Source organism: Selaginella moellendorffii, unplaced genomic scaffold (assembly GCF_000143415.4).
Source record: "Selaginella moellendorffii unplaced genomic scaffold, v1.0 SELMOscaffold_32, whole genome shotgun sequence".
NCBI classification, from domain to species: domain Eukaryota; kingdom Viridiplantae; phylum Streptophyta; class Lycopodiopsida; order Selaginellales; family Selaginellaceae; genus Selaginella; species Selaginella moellendorffii.
This window is the reverse complement of record NW_003314293.1, coordinates 88654-100571: the sequence shown is the minus strand read 5'-3', so window position 1 is coordinate 100571 and position 11918 is coordinate 88654. Positions and strand designations below refer to the sequence as shown.

The window sequence follows — 11918 nt, the reverse complement described above, 5'->3', positions numbered from 1 at the left end:
GAGAGTCGGACTGCGGACAACGGACCCCTTCCTACTTAGTGGTCAGGCCTATGAGCCTTGATCCAGTGGCAGTGTTGGCGAACACCGGTTATGAACAAAAAAAGACTTGGTAAAGACTAAAAAAAGGATATTAGGGAAGGCTATTCCCCATGTCTGTGGACATTCTAAGGATGCTAAAGAGTGGATCTAGGATGAGCATTTGTGGATAGATGGCCTAGTCTTTGAGAGACGGGACTATGATTTTGGTGGTGTTGGAATACTGGTGTGACAAAGGTGAATGAGCATGGCCTTAGCATAATTGGGTAATATATCATAATACATTTGGGTGTCGGTCATGGGATTGGACATATGAAACACTTGGACCAAGTGCAAAAGTTAAGTGGTATGGATGTCATTCTCAAGGCTAACAAGCCCCAAGTTTAAAATAGAACTTATGGAGGTTGTGAGTGAAACTCCTCTAAGTGGTTGGAGGTGTGGTTAAGTGATTAAAGTAAAATGGAAAATTTAGTCTCTTGCAATAGCATTACTTTATTATACTATAAAATTGTCCATTTATAAGAAAATATATATAATAAAATAATATTAATTATAGGTAATATACTTTATTCTAGATGGTGCTATCATATCATATACAATTGTTTAAGGAGATGGCAACACACAAGTGCTACAAAGTGAAAATGACATATGAGAATGACAATTTACAATTATGATATCTAACACTGATACTATTATTGACATTTGACATTATCACTGACATTTGATATATGATAGGTTTTTCATTTCACATAAGGATGTATTTAACTTTCTTCTACCTCAGCATATTGATTTCATCTATGCCTTCTCCTATATTGGTATTATAGGGAAAATCCATCTTGCATTTATTGAGCCATGGCATCTGCATAGTTGGGGAGACTTCTAAAGCCTTAAATTTTAGAAACTCCAGGTGATCATGATCTATAAAATAAAACTAAATATATTTTGAAAGTTTAATAAATATAATTTACCTCCTTGAGGTTAGAGGCAGGTCATGAAATCCTCTGAGCTAGCATTTGAAAAAATAATGTTCTTCAATAGTAAACACTAACTTACTAAAGTCATGTGTTGCCTTTACCACTGTAACACACTTTATCTCTCTTCCTTTAAACCAACTGGAAAAGGGGCAATTATTTGATGAAAAAGCCCTTAGTGGTTATTTTATCCCCATTTATCCCCCAAGGTTCTAAGGATCCACAATGACAGTATATCCAAATTTCATCCCATGATCACATGCGCTACACTTACTCAGAGATGTCAATGTCCTCATTAACTATTGATTAACAACCCTTATTGAGCCAAGGGGAATCAGCACCTCCATTTCTGGACTGAATCTACCAATCCTTCCATTGTGTAAACTAGCTATTCCATGTGAGGTAACTAGTGGTGGATACATAGTGGTGATCATGCACTACACTTACTCAGAGATGTCAATGTCCTCATTAACTATTGATTAACAACCCTTATTGAGCCAAGGGGAATCAGCACCTCCATTTCTGGACTGAATCTACCAATCCTTCTATTGTGTAAACTAACTATTCCATGTGAGGTAACTAGTGGTGGATACATAGTGGATACCTTTGTCCGTAGACCCCCCCAGAGATGTCAATGTCCTCATTGACTATTGACTAACAACCCCTATTGAGCCAAGGGATACTTTTATCCATGGATACTCCACATAAGAGGAAGGACGTACGCATGGATGCCTAATACATACAATTTCAAATTTCGAGGTAGGAATATACCTTGCTCAAGGGATACTTTCATCCATGGATACTCCACATAAGAGGAAGGACGTACGCATGGATGCCCAATACATACGATTTCAAATTTAGAGGTAGGAATATACCTTGCTCAAGGGTATATTATATTTTTAAGTAGCCACTAATCAATGGGAATCGAACCCGTGCTATTTACTCTAATACCAACTGTAGCACACTTTATCTCTCCCTTTAAGCCAACTGGAAAAAGGGCAATTGCTTGATGAGAGAGCCCTTAATGGCTATTTTATCCCCATTTATCCCCCAAGGTTTTAAGGATCTACGGTGACAATATATCCAAATCTCATCCCATGATCACATGTGCTACAACCATAAAACCACTACTTGCTATGCAATCAATCACAACACCATATGGTGGGGAGTTCAAGCAACACTTACATTACTGATGGAGTTTGAAATTAATAATCAAGAAACATACTGTAAATCTACTCATCCACAAGTTTGGGTATGATGTTAGTAAAATTGTCGTACCAAGGCAAAATGTGGGCTGCACAATTGCTATCATGAAATCCGTTATGCATGTTTCTACAGAAGGCATGATAAGTCTATATCATAACTTGGAAAATAAAAAAGTTTAAAAATTAGATAAAGATATGAAATACCTACTCACTTTTCTAGGTTTGCTTTATCGATGATAATAGGATCCATGATGTATCCAGAAAAGAACAACTTGAAACAAACTTTTATTACACATATCATAAGTTCATACATCTAATTGGGGTTGTTTAGTAGGATGAAGACACATGGCCAACTTTGAGCATAAGTGTTTCCAACAAAATGAATGCATCACACATGTGGTTAGGTGTGAAAAAATTCCAATCCTTGACTTTCCCATCAATATCTAAAAGATCATTTGGAAAGTCGAAGAAAATGAAGTCCATAACTAGAAGCAAGGGCCTTTGTATCTTTCAACACCAAAAGTCAAACTAGTGTTGTATGTCCATATTTATATTATCTTTTATGAAAGATGTTAGCAATCTATTATAAAAGCCAATGAATACACCCATAGTGCTCAGTGGGAAACAAATTAGACCTATAAAAGAGCTAAAAAATAAGAATTAATATACTATTGTTATATAACGTGTTGTCAACAAGAGTTCCTCCAACTTTTCATCACAAGAATCTCGTCAAGCTGGAATGAAACTACTACCAACAGTCATTGTTGTAAAATATATATATTACCACCTTTTATTTGTAAAAGTTAATTTTGCTTTATTCTATAAACCACTCAATCATTGTTATTTACTAATGGAATCTGATTTGGATCTTGGTTGTCAAATGGTTGAACTAAAGCTTGATCCTGACTATTTGGTGATGGAATGTGAGCTTGATCAAAAACTTTCTCAATGTTTGTGAAGCTTATTTCATTGCCATCTTCCAAAGTGAGCTTGAATTTACCGACTCCCTGGATACCAAGCCGTGTGCCATCCCCCAACAGAACACTACTTCTTTATTGCACTGGCTGCTCAAACATAAGTTTATTCATGGTCATAAGATTAGTGCAAACCACTCTCTCAAGAAGATGTCAATGCAAGACTGATGAATTGGAATGTGAAATCTGGCTCCTAGCATCCATTGCAGGCTGCACTACTAATGTCCAGAGCAGATGATGGCTTCCTTGTCCATCAATATGAAACTCTACCATCCCAGCTTGTCATGAACATGGACACAAAAACTTACTGCATGGCTTGCCCCAACTCCTACACAGTCACAGCCCAAATGGTCTCCAACACAGGAAACCTGAACATTGCATAAATGAAGCAGCTTTAAGAGAAAGAAAAGCTTACCTTCAATAACTCTGTGGTAGTGCCCAGGGCTCTCTTGCACACCTTTCTTCCAGGCACAACCTAGATGATCCTGAATGACATGAATGAGAGAAGCTAGAATGAAGCTTTCTCTCGTTTGTGACCGAGCTCATGAGATTCATCCCTCTCATTCCTGACCAAGCTCATGAGACTCAGAAGTATGTGTCCCTAGGACTTGTGTCCAGGAGCATTGCACACTCCTTTGCATCATCACACATTGGAAAAAAAATGCCACCCCTGCACAGACAGCTATTCAGACAAGCTGCATAGCCAGGAAGATGCTAGTGAATATTTTATAGCAAAGAAAGCTGGATTAATTTTTCTCAGGCCATTTGCATGGATTGCTTTGTTTTTTGTTTGTGTTTAGTTGTCTTCAGTTGACTCAGATTGACTTTGGTTGTCACAAGGTTGTCTTCAGTTATAGTTTACTCTACGAATTACAGGGTGCCCTTACACTTCAATCTCCTCCACTGGCAGCCGCTCATGCTGCCTGCGAGTCTGGGCCTCGAGCAATTCATTCCTGTAAAACTCGGCGTCCTTGGGCTTGTGCACCGCGTTGAGCCCCACCCACAGCACCTTGTACACCACCAAGTCGGGCGGACACCCCTGCTCTTTCATCTCGCGCACCGTCGCATGGACCTTGTCCACTTGCCTCGAGAAGATGAGCGAGCGCAGGTACTCCGTGTACGTGTTGAGCTCCGGCTCCAACCCGTCCACGCTCTGCATCTCCTCGAACAGCTTCTCGGCTTGCGATGTCAGCCCTGCCTTGGCGAGGCAGCCCAGCATCTTTGCGTACTGCAGGATGTCGGGCGTGTACCACTCCTCCTTTTTTATTTCGTAGAACACCTGGGAAGGAAGTGTCAAAGGTGATGAGAATGAGCGATCGGTCGAGTAGTAGTCTAGGAAGAACAAGCTCAAAAACTTAAGATAGGAGAGAAAAACCAGAGAAGCAATCAAGAAGTACAAGCTCAAAAACTTAAGATAGGAGAGAAAAACCAGAGAAGCAATCAAGAAGTACAAGCTCAAAAGATAGAAGGGAAAAAAATGAGAAGCGATCGATAAGTTCCAGGAAGAACAAGCTAAGATAGAAGGAAGAACAATGCAAATACTCACCTTGAGAGCGAGCTCGCCTTCTAGCTGCCGCTGGAGCTCCCGCAGCGCTCCAAAAAGATCGAGCTTGAGCAGCCGCGACACCTTGGTCTTGATGATGCTGCTCACCCTCTCCGGCTCGCTCTTGTGCCTCACCAGATCGCTCACAACCAGCTGCGTCTCCCGCGACAGTGTCTTGCGCGTCCGCCACAGGTGCCCCTTTTGCTTGCCCAGCCTCACGGATTTGAAGGGGCTAAACACCGACTGCGTCACAGCGCCATCGGTGTGATGCCGCACGAACAGAAAAAACCCTCCTGCGCGATCGAGATAGAATGCTGGCTCTCTGGCGCTGGCCGAGAAGAATCCCCTGTGATTAGACGAGAATCCACTCACATTCTCGAAGATCCGCGCGTGAGATCGCAAAGCCGCTGCCAGTCTCCTGGAAGCCATAAACCCCCACAAGCATAGAACCCTAAACCACCTTAAACCCTTAACCTTCACCCATAACCCCGAGAAAATTCCATGAGAATAGGTTATCATTCCTAGCACTGCTGGTCTAGTGGTAGAATAGTTCCCTGCCACGGAACAGACCCGGGTTCGATTCCCGGGCAGTGCAATGTTGCTATTACATTTTGTTTGGTCTGCGAACTAACCGGTTCGATTCGCAAAAGCTTTTAATTTCCTTACGTTTCAAAAACTATTTTAGGGCGATTTCTTGAGCCCGGCGGCGATGGGGATCATCCGCCAGGTATGGTCGCGCTTCGGCGGCAAGCTCGCGATCAGCTCCATTTCGCCATCGCCGAGCGCTGGCAAGCCGCGATCGCGGTCCGGCGCCATCGATTCCTATCTAGATGGCCTCTTACAGCGCAGGAATTTTTCTTCCAAGAGTTTCTTCATCGAGAGCGCTGGCTTGGATTGTAGAAAGCTCAGCCAGAGGTCCTACTACGTCGATCGATATGGTGTCCGGCATTTCGAGCAAAGGAGCCTGGGAGGGATGAGAGGATGGGCCAATGCAGGAGGTGGTGTCTCTCAGAAATTCCTTCTCGTTGCTGGCTGCATCGGTGGCTTCATGGTTTACTTCTACTACACCCATTTGGAGGTGGTTCCATACACGAACCGGAAGCATCTGGTTCTCATATCCCCGCAGATGGAAGCGATGCTTGGCGAGACAACTTTCAACAATGTAAGTGAATTCTTTCTTCTACTTTGTTCTCTAACTATGATCCTTCGTTTTTTTCCTTAGATGAAGAAACAATTCCAGAACAGGATCTTGCCACCTTACCACCCGGCTGTCGTTCGAGTCGCCAGGATCGCTCAGAACTCGATCAACTCGGCGATGGAAGGGATTCATGCCACTGGAAAAAATCAGCTGGAGTACACTCCGGATGTGTCGAAGAAACTGCCTTCCGCGAGGAGCCGAGATTACGTGCTAGGACCAGCCGAGGACGTGGAACAGCCAACGTTTTTTATGAAACTTGGGGAGAAAGATCTGTACCGTGAGAACGAGAGTGCGGTGGACGATGTGTGGGTCGAGGACTGCCGAAAGACTGCCAAGGAAAAGGGACGCAAGGCTCAAACGCAGCACGTCGATCACTTCAAGTGGGAGATCGTTGTGGTGGATGCCAACGTGGTGAACGCTGCATGCTTGCCGGGTGGTAAGATCATCGTCTTCACGGGGCTCTTGAAGGCGTTTCCTCACGACGAGGAACTAGCGACGGTCCTCGGACATGAGGTGAGCTCCTCTCCTCCCACGGGTTCTCAAGTTTTGGTGTTTGTTTATCGTGCGATTTCGTGCAGGTTGGCCACGCAATTGCCAGGCACACTGGAGAGATGCTTACACGAAGCATCTTCATTGGTTTCATCGAGTTGCTGTTCCTAGTCGTTGTCCAGGCTCCCAACATCGTCGGTCCAGCTTCCGATCTCTTGCTGAGGCTTCCGTTCTCTAGGAAGTAAGAATCCGTTTCGTTTAAGTTCTGTTTAACACTTTTTACATTTCCCCGTTAGGATGGAGATTGAAGCCGACCATATCGGAGCTCTAGTCATGGCTGCGGCTGGCTACGATCCCAGAATTGCTCCAGGAGTTTATCTCAAGCTGGGAGAGCTGCAAAAACTCCCCGAGTATGTCCAGTACATCTCCACGCATCCGTCAGGTCGAACTCGCGCAGAGGGGCTCTTGAAGTCGCAGACTCTCAAAGAGGCGACACGGATCTATCTGTCAAAACAAGGCGGCTGGGAGAGTTCAGGCTTTCTCATGTAGGGCGATTCGACTCGTCCAACTTAGTCACGTAAATCTGTGAGGTACTCCTCTTTTTCCTTTATGAATCGCATGTAGCACTCTGCACGGCTGTCCGCTCATTTTGTTCCGAGTTGCAGGTACACTGGCGTTCTGGATGTTTTCCGGGCCTCTATCCATCAACATTCGAACAATGGCTGTGTTTGCCAGCTAACTTTTTAATGTTTTCTCTACAGATGTTTGTAGGGACGAGTGTGTCCTTATTTTCTTGGAAGAACTTTCATCGTCGTGCTGGCTCTGCGCAAGGCCAGCTCGCGGTAAGTAGCTTGTTCCTCTCTACTATTCCTTGCCGATACATTGTTTGTTGGATTGTCACAGAGCGACGCTTTGTCAACCCGTCAATCACGCACAAGATAGCCTATCAAGGGCAGGGCCACCACAGAGCCAGTTTATTCCACTCCCGGACTTTATGAAGCGCGCTTTTCTTCCTCTTGCTAATCACGCTCGGAGAATATATCCCATCGTCGAATCTCGCTATCCAGAAGCCGCCAGGTCTGTCCGAGCATTCAATTCTTTTAGGCGCATTTCTTTGTCTTTTTTTCTCTTCTTTTCGTCTGGGCTGGTTCTTCGCAGTGGTGCAGTCCAGTGTAGTGTTTGGTCTCTTTTCCCCTGCTTCTTTTTATGGATTGGACCGGACTGGCGGGCCTGTCTCTGTGTGTGTGTATGCATTGTGTGAGTGAGTGTGTAGTATGTGTGTTCCAAGCTGGAAAGCAGTGTCCCGCTCGCCCTTTTCGTTGTTGGGAACTTCTTCCAATAATGACGGATTGGATCAAGCCGAGGGCCTCTCGCTCGCGCTTAAGCGAAGGAGTTTGGCAGCTTTTGAGTTGAGTTTTCTCGTCTTTGTCCTTAGTTTGGAACTAAGCTTCTTCTTCTCTTCTCTAAGCTCTCGGTTGATAGATAGCTTAGTCGCGGAGTCAGCGGCCATGGTTTCTGTGCGTCCTTGTTATAGTTTAGCGTGTTAATCTTAGCTTACGTCCTGGCATGAGCCAGAGACAAAGGAAAGCTCGTCAAAAAAATTGAAAAGAAGGGGTTCTTTGTCCGTGACAATCGCTGGCTGCCTGGATGGATGTTGACATCCACAATACTAAAAAAGAGCAGAGGATAGAGGCTTGTCCAAACAGCTTTAGTTAAAATATATCTTCTGGTGATTGGATGACCACTGTTTAGAGCAAACATCTATACATTTTCATACTTTAGATGGCTAGTTGATCACATAGAATAAAAAAGATGGATAAAGAGATGGTAAAAAAAGATAAAACTCCTAGCACTTTGCAGACTTACACTACCTTGGGAGCGAGAATTTTACTCCACCTCGGGGAGAGCCCGAAGAGCCAACCATGATTCTCCCTCTTCCACTGTCAGCCTTAGCTCTCGTGCTTGGGACCTGTGATCTTCTTTTTCCTGCGTTTTCCCTGAGGTTTTGATTGATCGTCTCATCCATCTCGATTTCCCTGCTCGTGATCTCGATCCCAGCGATGGCCTCCCAGAAGTCCTCTAGAAAAAGAAGTAAAGAAAGAAGAGCGAGCGAACCTGTGACCATCATCGCCCATCGGCGGCAGTGAAAGCCTCGGCGAATCCCGCCGGCCTCGTCGGCAAGCTGTCGTGGCTGTCGTAGTCGTCCAGCATCCTCCGGCTCGCAGCGCCGCTGCTGCTGTCCTCCTCGTACGCCTGCCACTTTTTGAGCGCCTGCGGCAGCGTCAAGCTCAGGTCGATGCCCGCGCTCTCCTCCCCGTCCTGGTCCGCCGGCTTCCACTGATCCACCAGCGGCGACAGCACGCTCACTGCGTGGCCCATGTCGGGGCGCTGATACGGCTCCCGTGCCGTGCAGTGACGCGCCAGCTCCGAGACCGTGTACACGCTGTGGAAGACGTCGCCCACCCCGAGCACCGGGTCGATGATCCGCAGCAGCGACTCCTTGCTGCTGGAGCTCGTTATCCGCCGGTACCAGGTCACCAGATGCATGTTTTCCTCCGGCTGGGACTCGTCCAGCGCGCGCCGCCCGCTTATCAGCTCCAGGAGCACCACTCCGAAGCTGAAAACATCGGCTTTGGTTGTCACCCTCCCGGTCACTGCAAACAACTTGTCATCAGAAGCAAGAAATCCAAACAAAAGCCTGCCTTTTACCTGCGTACTCCGGGGCCAGGTAGCCAAACGTCCCCGCCAGCCTCGTCTCCACCGAGTATTTCCCCTCGGGTGCCAGCTTCACCAGGCCAAAGTCCGCCACCTTTGCGCGGAGATCATCGTCCAGCAGGATGTTCGACGGCTTAAGGTCCCGGTGGATGAAACTCTTGTATGCCAGGCCGTGGAGGTACTCCATCCCACGGGCAACGTCCAGAGCAATCGCCAGCCGCCGCTTCCACTCCAGAGGCTTGAGTCTCATCCGCCGGTACTCGAAGAGATGGTGGCTCAGTGCGCCCTGCGGGAGATACTCGTACACGAGAAGCTTCTCGTTGCCGTCGATGCAGTACCCGAGAAGAGCCACCAGGTGACGGTGCCTGACCTTGCTTAGAACAGCTATCTCGGCATGGAACTCGCTGACGCCCTTGCTGCTTACCACGGACGAAGCCTCCATTCGCTTCACAGCTATGTTGGTGCCGTCGTCCAATTGCCCCCTGTACACCGCTCCGAATCCTCCCCGGCCGAGAACAGTTTCCTCGCTAAAGTTTCGCGTAGCGTTTCGCAGGACGTGGATCGAGATCACCAGGTTCCCAGCCTCCACAACTTGGACGTCGGTCCCGTTGGAGTTGACGGACGCCGTCTCCACAAGGCTGCGTGAGTTCACGTTGTTGCCGGCACCGCCAGGAACGATGATCTTCACAATGTCCTCGGAGCTTGAGTCCCTCGGATGCACCACCATTGTCGGGCCCTGGACTCTCACAAACCGCTTCTCGGACCTCTTGTAGAACAGGAAGGAAAGCGCGAGCCCAATGGCGAGCAGAGAGACCGCTCCCACCACTGGCCCCGCAATCAGTCCAGCTTTCACGGAATTGTGCTGGCTCCTCGGCAAAACCTCCGCCGCCGTCGCATTGTTCGCCACCGTGGTGTTCGTGTTCTTAGCACCACCACCCCCGCCAGAAGAACCAGACGGCTGCGCAGGAGTAACTGGAGGAGAAGTCACGGGTGGCAAGCTCTGGAGCAGCAAAGGATTCCCCTGGAAATTCGTCTTCACGGACTCGGGGAACTGTGGAAGATCGCCAGACAAGTTATTGTTGTGTAAGTCGACTTGCTGGAGCGATTTCATGCTGGTGAGCACCGGAGGAATGCCGCCACTGATGTTGTTCCCGTTGAGCCTCAGCACCGTGAGCGCCGTGAGATTCACCAGCGCCGGAGAGAGCCGACCCACGAGCTGGCTCCCCGCGAGATCGATCACCGACACCCGCTTCCCCGAGTCACAGACGATCCCCGTCCAGAGGCAGGGATCGTCGCCCTTCCACGACGAGACGATCGATGCCGGGTAGCCAAACTCCCCGATAAACTCGAGCAGCGTCTCCACGTCGTGAGAGCATCGCAGCCCCGGGACCGCCTGGCAGAAGTTATTCCCAGTAGCGAGGACCTTGGTCGTGGGCTTGAAGGCCGGAAGAACACCGATGAGCTCGTTGTTGTCCACTGAAAGGATCGCGAGTGGAAGCTCTGCCAAGCTCGCTGGAATGGGTCCTGTGAGGCGATTGTCGTTGAGCTTGAGATCCTGGAGCGCGAGCGCGTTGCCCAGCCCCCGTGGGATGGTTCCAGCGATCTCGTTCACCTGGAGCCATAGCTGGACGAGCGATCCCATGCCGCCCACAGCGTCGATCGGGCCTGTGAGAACCGGGCCTTGCATGTTGTTGGCCTGGAGCTGGACGAGATTGGAACTTACAAACGAGGGAGGGATCCCACCGGTGAGGCGATTGTAGGCGAGATTCAAGACCTTGAGCTGCGGCATCGCTCCCAGGAACGCTGGGATGCTCCCCACGACGCTGGAGTTCGTGAGGGAGAGGTTCGCGAGAGCTCCCAGGTGCGAAATATCCACCGGGAGCTCCCATCCGGCCGTGCCGTTGAGAGGATTGTTGTCGAGGTAGATCGCCGCGAGGGATTCGAGGCCTGCGAAGAAATCCCCCGGGATGGAGGAGAAATCGTTGTTGTCGAAGTAGGCGATCTTGAGGTTGGCCATCCCGGCAAGCGAGGGCATGGATCCAGATAGAGCGTTCCCTTGCATCCCGAGGTACTCGAGATTGGAGAGCCGGTTGAGCGATGGCGAGACGATCCCCTGGAGCCCCAGAAACGCCACATCGATCCCTGTCACGGATTTCCCCCGGCACTGGACGTGCTTCCACGCCGCGCCGCACGGATCGGTGCCGCTCCACTGGAGAATCTCCCCGTTGCTCAAGCCCTTCTGGAACGATTGCAGCGCCTCGGCGTCGACTGGATCCGTCTCGGCCGCGGCCGAGACGAGCAAGACCCCGAGAAGAAGAAAATATTTCCACGAATGCTGCTCCATTGCGGCCAGAAATCACAACGAATTCGCTCGAGCACAGAGATTATCACTCGCGATTCAGCTTCTCAGCTTCTCCCCGGCGAAATCCATCGCCAGGGAGCGTCATGGATCCCACATTGCGACTCGAGCACCCCGGCGGCATGCCGCGCAAGAACCCTAATATTCCATCGCCGAGGAGATATACGCGATGCCGTTGGATCCAGGATCAAGATCTAACGGTCCAAACCGCGCCACGACGATACGCGAAATCTGGGAATAGCGATCGAGCGATGGCGGGCGTTGGAGCAGCTTCGATTCGTCAGTATCTCGTTCACGAGTTTTCTATGAGACGAATACTTTGTTTCCTCAAGGTGTTGATTTGACGATCTTTCAAATGAGATCATCAAATTTTTCCTATGCTTTTCTGGAGCGATTTCTACCCTCTACTTTCCAAAGCAAAAGCCCAT

General features: G+C 48.6%; 3 protein-coding genes and 1 non-coding gene across 6 annotated transcripts; 2 read left to right on the top strand and 2 right to left on the bottom strand.

Annotated features, from left to right (window-relative positions):
- Positions 1-4006: 4006 nt before the first annotated feature.
- On the bottom strand, positions 4007-5160 carry LOC9638386 (protein THYLAKOID ASSEMBLY 8-like, chloroplastic). Its single transcript, XM_024681921.1, has 2 exons — positions 4733-5160; positions 4007-4465 (listed from the first exon to the last, which is right to left on the bottom strand). The coding sequence occupies exons 1-2, from the start codon at positions 5156-5158 to the stop codon at positions 4070-4072; spliced, it is 822 nt and encodes a 273-aa protein (XP_024537689.1). The 5' UTR covers positions 5159-5160; the 3' UTR covers positions 4007-4069.
- A 93-nt stretch (positions 5161-5253) lies between these two features.
- On the top strand, positions 5254-5324 carry TRNAG-GCC. The gene has a single exon. It is a non-coding gene; the product is annotated as a tRNA-Gly (tRNA).
- A 102-nt stretch (positions 5325-5426) lies between these two features.
- Positions 5427-7883, top strand: LOC9649791 (mitochondrial metalloendopeptidase OMA1). 3 transcript variants are annotated; one of them, XR_002993150.1, is made up of 6 exons: positions 5427-5891; positions 5952-6440; positions 6506-6657; positions 6713-7006; positions 7178-7258; positions 7320-7883. XR_002993150.1 is itself a non-coding variant. In XM_024681792.1 (4 exons), the coding sequence occupies exons 1-4, from the start codon at positions 5439-5441 to the stop codon at positions 6963-6965; spliced, it is 1347 nt and encodes a 448-aa protein (XP_024537560.1). In that variant the 5' UTR covers positions 5427-5438; the 3' UTR covers positions 6966-7049. The 3 variants fall into 3 exon arrangements, 1 of the variants encoding a protein (XP_024537560.1); XR_002993149.1 differs by having other exon boundaries at positions 7082-7258; XM_024681792.1 differs by lacking the exons at positions 7178-7258; positions 7320-7883 and having other exon boundaries at positions 6713-7049.
- A 240-nt stretch (positions 7884-8123) lies between these two features.
- On the bottom strand, positions 8124-11647 carry LOC9649790 (receptor protein kinase TMK1). Its single transcript, XM_024681790.1, has 2 exons — positions 9126-11647; positions 8124-9070 (listed from the first exon to the last, which is right to left on the bottom strand). Exons 1-2 carry the CDS (start codon positions 11473-11475, stop codon positions 8541-8543), a joined length of 2880 nt encoding a protein of 959 aa, XP_024537558.1. The 5' UTR covers positions 11476-11647; the 3' UTR covers positions 8124-8540.
- Between the last annotated feature and the right edge of the window lie 271 nt (positions 11648-11918).

What these genes read in the sequence shown, in the direction of transcription:
- LOC9638386 (XM_024681921.1), bottom strand. Translation starts at nt 5,158, where the DNA reads ATGGCTTCCAGGAGACTGGCAGCGGCTTTGCGATCTCACGCGCGGATC. An exon ending in AAGGCGAGCTCGCTCTCAAG is followed by an intron (nt 4,466 to 4,732) that starts GTGAGTATTTGC and finishes CTTCCTTCCCAG; the next exon opens with GTGTTCTACGAAATAAAAAA.
- LOC9649791 (XM_024681792.1), top strand. Translation starts at nt 5,439, where the DNA reads ATGGGGATCATCCGCCAGGTATGGTCGCGCTTCGGCGGCAAGCTCGCG. An exon ending in CGACGGTCCTCGGACATGAG is followed by an intron (nt 6,441 to 6,505) that starts GTGAGCTCCTCT and finishes GATTTCGTGCAG; the next exon opens with GTTGGCCACGCAATTGCCAG. An exon ending in AGGCTTCCGTTCTCTAGGAA is followed by an intron (nt 6,658 to 6,712) that starts GTAAGAATCCGT and finishes TTTCCCCGTTAG; the next exon opens with GATGGAGATTGAAGCCGACC.
- LOC9649790 (XM_024681790.1), bottom strand. Translation starts at nt 11,475, where the DNA reads ATGGAGCAGCATTCGTGGAAATATTTTCTTCTTCTCGGGGTCTTGCTC. An exon ending in CCTGGCCCCGGAGTACGCAG is followed by an intron (nt 9,071 to 9,125) that starts GTAAAAGGCAGG and finishes AGTTGTTTGCAG; the next exon opens with TGACCGGGAGGGTGACAACC.